Source organism: Parasteatoda tepidariorum, chromosome 5 (genome assembly GCF_043381705.1).
Source record: "Parasteatoda tepidariorum isolate YZ-2023 chromosome 5, CAS_Ptep_4.0, whole genome shotgun sequence".
Classification (NCBI taxonomy): Eukaryota; Metazoa; Arthropoda; class Arachnida; order Araneae; family Theridiidae; genus Parasteatoda; species Parasteatoda tepidariorum.
The window spans coordinates 6,430,946-6,440,133 of NC_092208.1; the positions used below are offsets into that span (position 1 = coordinate 6,430,946).

The following is a 9,188-nucleotide window of genomic DNA, read 5'->3' on the forward strand; positions in this document are numbered from 1 at the left end:
AAACATGCATCATGAAACACTTCAAAGAAAATATTAGAAATAAAAAAAAATTTCTTTTTTACAGTTTTCCATTTTAATATTTTTTAAAATAAACTTTAATTATTTCAGGTTAAAGTCTGTATTTCTATTTTGATATTTCAGGGATGATTGTGAGCCTAAATCAAAAATCCTGAAATTTCTTGAGCAAAATCATTAAGGACCCATTTCAAAAAATTAATGTCTTTTTAAATTTAAATCATTGATGTTTTCAAAATATGAAATTCCAACTAAATTATATGCAGCAAAATTAAAATGAATAATTATGTATAAGTTTACTTTTATGTCTAATCACATTTATTATTCTACCAGAAAAAAAATATTTACAAATGAAAGAGATGCCAAATGCAAATTTCAGTTCTAATATTTCTAAATAAAATATACAAGAATTTTTGAATATTAATGTGATTGATGATTTCTTGAAACTTCTGTGTCTTGGATTTCCGGACACTTTTGTATTGTGGTTAGTGAAAAATCCGTATTTTTCCAGAGCACAATCATCTCAAATATTTACAATTTCTTTAATTTTAAGTCTGCATTTTCTCTTCTTTTTTAAAATTAATTTTAGAAAATATTCTTTAGAAGGAATACTGGAGGAAACTTAGGTTGAGAAAAAAAGACATTTAATGTAACTAGGATACCAGTCAAAGTGAATTATTATAAGTAAGCTTAACATTTTCAACAATCTATGGATGTCCGCAAGGTAGGTCAAGGAGGCTCACACTTGCATCCCTTGAAAATCTAATAAATTAAAACTTTTGCTTTAAAAAAAATTTTTTTTAAACCTTTTAATGCTCGTTACATGTCATTTTGAATAAACTTTGAATCATAAAATGTGTGTAAAAGTTGTAGTTTTAAATTTAATGCAATAGTTTATGATTTCTTCACTAATTTAAAAACAAAGCTATGTGGGATATTACCTGCCAACATTGGTGAAATAAAAGAACAGATATTTTACTAGCGATATTTTTGGGCTACAAGTAAAGTTTTAATACATCATGCATAATTTTGTAAGTCAAAAAGAGAAATTCAAAATTGAAAATAATATAAGCACTGACATTTATAGAAGTAAAAAATATGTATATAAATCTTAATCCAAGGAAGATTTATTTAAACCATTATTTATAATTACTTAAACTATAAACATTCAACATATTGCAATTCTGTTGAGGAGTAAAAGAAGTATTTTAATCCCCAATGTTTTCTTTTTTCTTCTTAAATTTCTTTAACAAATACAGAGAAATTTAAGAATATACAGGTGAACAGGAGATACTCATAAAATACAAAAGTCTTCATTATAAAACAGGTGACTTGGCAGGTATGGATATATTTAACAGAAATTTTAAAAAAAAATTATAAAATACTAGATTTTAATAATTCTTTTGTGTCCAAATCATACTTAATTTAAAAAATTCAAATAATTATTTATTCTTCCCTGTTCTAAAATTTAAATGTTGCAAAAATGTTAAAATCTTTGTTTAAAAACTGTGTTGGACTAGTAGCTTTAATTGGATTATTGAACTTGACAGTGAAAATTTGTTGCACATACATAAAATTAGTTTAACAATGTATAAACAAAAAAATTTACACAAAATTTTAATGAACATTTTCTGGTTTTCAGCCCCTGAAAAAATGCCAGTGGACACACAAGCTACAATGACTTTTTGTTTTCGTGAAAATTTATGTCTTAATATTTAAGTTGTCCTTTTTATAAAAAATTATTAGTAGAAATGCACTTACCAGTTTTTCTTTTGAACAGAGAACATTGAGATAATTTGTTCAATCTCAACAATTCTTTCTCGAACCTTATTCGAGAGTTGATTCAGCTTATTAATCTCTTCATCCAGGTCAGGATTTGTCCTATCAACCTCTCTTCTTTTTACAAGTTTTAACCTACGGAGAGACAGAGTCAAAAATGAATGTTAAAGAAAAAATGTATTCGTGTAAGAATAATATGGCCAGAATGAATTTCATGTAAGAGACCAGAAAGGAAGAAAAAAAGAGCAAAAAAAAAAAAAAAAAAAAANCAAAAGTCAGGAAACAAATATCAATTCGTTTACTGACTTTTGTTAAACATTATTAGGAGTATAAACACGTTGATCTGGGAAAGTTCATAAGTGAGACAGGAAATTTTAAGTTATATTTTAACCAAATTGGGATAGTTCCTCAATACACAGAACATTAATCAAGAACAAGCATTAGTCCTTTTTGTTATCTTAGTTTATATAATAGTACTTGTTATAGCACTGAAATATATATATGCATATATATATATAGACTGGCATAAGAAATTTAAAGAGAATTTGCAGACTTGGTCGAATATGTCTGGAACTACTGGACCAATTTTATTGAAATTTGATAGGTACATACATTGATACAATACAAAACAAATAATCATTCAACAATCGTCATACACACGCATGATAGTGCATAGCACTCGTTGGAGTTGGAAGGCATGAAATTGCCACAGGACAATTAAAAGGAAGTCATAAAGTGCCTTATTTTAAGTATGAAACCCCGCTGCAAGGCCTGTATACCTGTAAGAAGGAATCATATCCCTTATTAACCCATTTTTTTGGTTTATTCTGCAACCGCTGTTTCATACCTTCCGACTCCGAGTGTTACTATGATCATGTGTGTGTATTACAATTGTTGAATGGTTATTTGTTTTGTATTGTATCAATGTATGTACATATCAAATATCATTAAAATCTGTCCATTAGTTCTAGAGATAATCAACCAAGTCTGCAAATTCCCTTAAATTCTTACACCAGTGTGTGTGTGTATATATATATATATATATTCACCTGTACTCGTTATTATAAAATTTGGTATGAATTAATGCATGTAAGCTATTTAACCATGTGCGAAATAACTCCATATATATATATAAGGTAAGGTAAGAGAAAGGACTAATGCTTGCACTTGATTAATGTTCTACGTATTGAAGAGAGATCACAATTTGATTAAAATATAAATTAATATTCCCCTGCCTGCTATTACTTTGTCTCACTTATGAACGTTCCCTGATCAGCATGCTTATACTCCGAATAAAGTTTAACAAAAGTCAGTAAAAGAATAAATAAAATAAATACTTTTTCAAAATTGAATATTTTTTTAAAACAGAGTTTTAAAGTTCATAAGAATTGTAGCAGACTCTTATTATAAAAAGCTGAGTATTTTTAAACTCAACAGATTTTAGAAACAATTTATATAAAGTGGTATGTGTTGCTCATTTCGTACATTACCCAATTTCCTATATCATATTCTATATCTTATCTATGAAAATTGTCAATATTGTTAAATGATCCCAGAATTTACGTTACCTTTTTTTAAGCAAACCCCAGATTATAAGTTTTTCTAACAGATCATAGCATTTTTCTGTACAAAGTTAGCGCAAATTTTTTCTGAGTTTCTTCTTTTCTTTCATAAAAAAACAAAGAAACTTGTTTATAAGCTTTTCTGACCTTCTTTCTATTCTATCCTATTTTTCTTTTGTCTGTGAGAGGGGAAAGAAAGTATGGAGTTTAAAATGCAAAATTTGTGAGTTGAATCTTTTCAAACAAAATTCAACCTTTAATAAATTTTGTAATTATTTAAAGACATTACACTCTAATCTGTAGGTTAAGAAGTTGATTCCGCTGACCTGCAAACTTGGCTAGACTATTATATTAAAAGATACTACAGCTCCATACCAAAGGAAATTATTTTAGGCCAATTAGGTGGCCCACAAGGTGGCACTATATGTAACTATGTATGGTACACACACAGATATACATACATACATATANGTTTTTGCGCTATATATATATATGTATATATATATATATACACACACACACACACACACACACAAACAAGATAAGAAAAATAATAGGAGTAAAACCTTTTGCATCGAATGCCCTCCCTCATTGTTTTCAAATCATAGAGACAAAGTCTATTCATTTTATCATCATCTGTAACTATTCGAACATCTTCCAATTCCTCAGGTTTTTCACTATCAGATAACTCCTAAAAACAAAAATAAAACTTAAGTTTCAAAGCTCTTTGGTAGCATACAACTTTGATTCAAAATCTAAGTCTAGAAAATTTAAAATAATATTTTATTCTTTATAAGCAGCCTAAAAAGGCCAATTCATCAGCCTATGTGAACTTACCGCTTCAAGGTTTCACACAATCCTCCACCTGCACAATTTAAGACTAATCCCTGCTGAATTCAGCAGTTTTGCTTTGAATGTGTGGTATAGGTGTTATAATTTCAAATTGGAGGGATAGACACTGAGCTCAAATTTGTCCCATTGAGACTCTTCAAATAACATGTATGCATGCCGTGCAAATTAGAGAGCAACTGCGTACTGACTTAAACTCACCACTTTGTAATTTTTCATTGTTCTATATCTGCAGGAACTCTCCACATCAAGGGCCATCTATGCTTTCGTGCAGAATCACCACATTCCCGATTGTTTTGGGGACAATTTATACCGGGTGAATAGCCAGATTTTTCCACAAAAAAGCACCTTTTAAGCACTCAATAAATATTTTTAATCACTTTCCAAAAAAAAAAAATCATAATTATGATCTGTGCAGTAATAAAAATAATCTTTTTCTACCGTTTAAAGTTCTTAATTTATTAATATAAAAACAATAAAATTCAAAATCAGTTTTAAAAACCTAACCATGATAAAAAATTGCTAGTTTTTGATAAATATTTCAGAGAAGATTCTGAAAGTCATTCTTTTTCTGTAATTTAGAACGACAATCGAAACAGCAAAGAAAAAATCTCTATTTAAAAGATAGAAAATCAAGCACTTTTTACAAACCCTGAATAAAAAAAAACGCACCTTTAAGGACTTTTAAAAAACGTAAATAAAAAACAAGCACATTTAAGTACTTTTTAAAAACACTATGCACCCTGTTATAGTTATTTATAACTTCCATCAAAATTTTTTTTAAAAAAACATGATTTGGCATAACATTTTTTTCTCCTCCAGTATTTTGGATGGCAATATCCCAAAAAAGCTTTGTCCCGAGCGTGACTTTTAAGGAAAGGCACCCCGTCGCGAGAGGGTTATGGGCTTTTAAAAACGAAACTAAGCACCTGTAAACACTTTTTAAAAACTCTATGCACTGTGTGAAATGACATGAAAATGTCAAACTGCTGATGAATTTTTTAAGAACTTAATGAATTAGTACATAAGAATACGGAAAATACCCTTAAATAATTACTGAATCAAGGGAAGAAAAAAAACACATATCTGCTAGTATCATTGTTCATTCAAATAAAGCTTAGGACACAAAGGTTTTTATGTATAATTTGTAAATAACTTTGCAATTTTTGCGACATTTCAGTTAAATTCAGCTGAATATTTATACAGTACAAAATCCGTTATCCGGAAATCAGAAAACCTAAAAACCGGAACGAAATTCGATAAATTTTCCCGCCATTTTAAAAAAAAAAACTTTTTTTTTTCCTCATAAGATTTTAGGATTTTTCTTTCTTTTTTGAAAGATGTTTAAATTACCATCATTTTGGAAATAATCATTAGTGTATTACTTCATTGCTTTTTCTTCTTTTTAAGATTATTTCCAAAAATTTTTTTTTTAATTGGGTTTAACAATAATAAAAAAAACGGCCTTTTGTAGCGATTCAGAAAACCGGAAGAATCAGTTATCCGGAATAGCGATGGTCCCGATCGTACCGGATAATCGGTTCCCTACTGTAATAACAATCTGTGTTGGGGTTGCAGACAAATTTGAATTTATGAAGATAGAACAGCAGAACCACTCTATAAATTCGGACACAGAGGTACTAATTAAGATGGATAATTTAAGTTACACAGTAGATAGTTTTTTCCAAACTCATAGAATTAAATAATCAGAAAAATCGTTCAGGGTTGCCACTCAAATCTGGAAAAAAAATTCCCTGTACATATTACACACAATATATTACAGGGTGCGTAGCCAAATCTTTCAACAAAAAATAAGCACCTTTTAAATACTTTTCAAGCAGACAAAAAATATTTTTAAGCACTATATATATTATCAAAATGCAAAATAATTTTCAAAGATTTTAAATGATCATAATAAAATAACTAGTTTCTGACGAAAAAAAAACGCTTTTCTAGATTATATTAGCCATTATAAAATGATCAAGATGTTTTTCGTTTCGACATCAGAGGGTGGAAAATGAAGCCTGTAATAGAGAATATCTTGAAAATGCCGCAGGGTTGCACAGGAGAGTGCAATAATCTCATCAAAGTATTTATCAAACATGCAAAATGATTGGCGCTTTCATACGCTGTGGAAACGACGAAATAGATTGTGGTTGAATGAATAGTGAAAACGTTGAATAGAACACTGTGAAAAGCACACTTTTGAATAATGCATGGCAAAAATCGACATGGTAAAGAAAGAGAATCTCATTTTTGAAAAGGGAAAATTAAGCACTATTTAAAAACACCCCATGAAAAAAGCACCTTTAAGCACTTTATAAAAACGCTACGTTCCATGTATTAAGAGGAAAAACATAATCACTGTACTCTTGTATGTGTTGTATCAGGCTAACTATACTAGCTTAAATTGTTGGAAAAAATTAAGGAAAAGAGGAACAGCTGAACATACTTAAAAACTAATACTGCTATAGAAAATAATCTAGTATAGCTAAGTAAACTAGTTTAGTAAACATTGATTATTAGTATAGCGGAAATGTCATCCTTCACACCTTAACAGTGGCATATATTTCAGAAAAATGGGCCAAAAATTGTAATTTTTTTTTTACTGTTTAATTTTGTTCTCTATATTATTATATAAGTTAGAAAATTGGTTTTTATTACAAAAATAAAATTTTAAATGCAATAACTACGTATTTATAATTTTTACATACACATAAAAAATTAATGGATTACGCACACATCCTACTCGATTAGAGCAAATAAATCAAAAGTTTTAAGCTAAATATAACATAACTAGCATAATATAATATAAAAACACATCAATATGATTTTCAATGAATAAATTTTACAAATCTTTTACAGTATGGTATATCCCAAAACACGGTATTGCACACAAGCCCATATTGCACTCTTTGCGCCCTCGACTGAAGTCGTAATCGGTGAAAAACTAGGATCATCTATTAGGAAAATAGTGAATTAAGTATCCTAAAGTAGAAATGAAGTCAGCGTGGTTTTCACAAAATAGAAACATTAATTTTTCTCCAGCCCGAAGTCAGTTCAGGCATCACAAATAGTGCCTGTAGTAGTTGCACGAACGGTATTCGGGCGACACTGACAAAAGGTCAAATATCCCATCACTTTGAGTGGCAACTATTTCTTATAAGACGAAAATAAGAAACACAACTCTCAGTTTGGAAAGAAAAACTGAAAATTCCCCGTATTTTCCAGTAGAGTGGAAATCCTGTTGTTATATACTTACTTGCCAATGGGACGATGATGGACTGAAAGTTACTAATTCTGTGTTAATCTTTGCACGAAGAGTTGCAGATGGATGCCCAAAGAGATTCAAAATCTGATTGCCCCTGCAATAAACAAATTTGCTTAATTTATTTATTTATGTTTTTACAAATTAGCAAAAAATAATAATGAAAATAGATGAACAGGGACAACAGCTTGTGTGAACTTTTCAGCAGTAAAGGATGCATTATTTTTTTTAATGCAAGGTATAATTGGTCTGAACAGGGTGTGTAGCCAAATTTTTCAATTAAAAATAAGCACCTTTTAAGACTACTAAAAATGTTTTTAAGCACTATATACGTTAACAAAATGCAAAATAATTTTCTAAGACTTTATATGATCATGATAAAATAACTAGTTTCTGACAAAGAACTCTTTTTCTTGATTATATTATCCACCATAAAAAGATTTGAGAGCCTGAAATGGAGAATATCTTGCAAAATGCAGCAGGGGTGCACATGAGAGTGAAAGAATCTCACCGAATCCAGCTCAGTATACGCACGCGCGACCTCTCAAGTATCTCATCAAGCATGTTAAATGATTGGCACTTTCAAACGCTATGGATCGACGGATTGTGGTTGAATGAATTGTGAAAACGTTGAATAGAACAATGTGAAAACCAGGCTTTTGCATAATATGTGGCAAAAATCAACATGGTAAAGAAAAAAAAATCTTATTCTCGAAAAGGGAAAATTAACCACTTTTTAAAAACACTCAATAAGAAAAGCCTTTTTAAGGGCTTTTAAAAAACAAAAATCGTAAATAAGCACCTTTAAGCACTTTTTAAAAATGCTACGCACCATGTCTGTAGAAATATTAAATACTAAATGAAACATTTTATTTGTATCTTACAAGTATAACTCCTTGTTACCAAATAAAAAGATCTGATATATTTGAATGTGTAATGATTAACAAGTAAATTTATAACATTGGAAAAAATTAACCTAAACAGTTTAAATCTATGGTTTTTCATTATTATTAACCAAGCACTTTATATATACAGTGAATTGGCGATAACTCGAATCTGATAGGACTGACGAAAATATTGTGTGGATCCAGTTATGTGGGTTCGAATCCATTGGCGTCGTCAGATAAAATTNACCGAGGAACGTACTCATGTGAATTCGCGATAACTCGAATCTGATAGGACTGACGAAAAACTTCGACATATAGGAAGTTTGACTTACCGTTAGTTTCGGTTTTGGACTTTCAAAATATTGTCGGATTATTTAATTATTGCTTATTAATTACAAATTTTCTAAATGCTTACAATATTTAAGATCATTTTTCTGGCAAGCCATTTATGATAAGACTGTTTGATGCACTTTGTGATACCCTGGTTCATCGGCTGCAACTTTGCTGTTGTGTTTGGCGGGAGAAACTGCAAGTTTACTGCTTTCTAATTAGGTAGATCACTATGTGCTGTGCATTTATCCATAACGAGTATCACTTTTCTTTTTTTAGCGAAGAATTTCCAATCCAATTTTCTTACATAGTCTTCAAATAAAACGGATGTCATCCAAAACTTTTTGCTAGACTTGTAATCCAAAGGATACGTTTTTACATTCTTGAAACATCGGGGATTTCGGTATTTTCCGATAACAAGTAAGGGCAATTTCTCTGTCCCAGACGCATTTCCTCCAACTAGGACAGTCAAACGTTCCTTGCTCATTTTACCCCCTG

At 29.9% G+C, this 9,188-nt stretch overlaps 1 protein-coding gene across 3 annotated transcripts in view; it reads right to left on the bottom strand.

Annotated features, from left to right (window-relative positions):
- The window catches only part of LOC107441192 (tudor domain-containing protein 5), a 97,190-nt gene that overhangs the window by 2,123 nt on the left and 85,879 nt on the right, over nt 1-9,188 (bottom strand). For all 3 annotated transcript variants that reach the window (XM_016054396.4, XM_043046447.2, XM_071180949.1), the window contains 3 exons: nt 7,468-7,570; nt 3,923-4,047; nt 1,777-1,929 (listed from right to left, as the gene is read on the bottom strand). In XM_016054396.4, the coding sequence (XP_015909882.2) occupies nt 1,777-1,929; nt 3,923-4,047; nt 7,468-7,570 (381 nt within the window). The remainder of the gene's footprint in view (nt 1-1,776; nt 1,930-3,922; nt 4,048-7,467; nt 7,571-9,188) is intronic.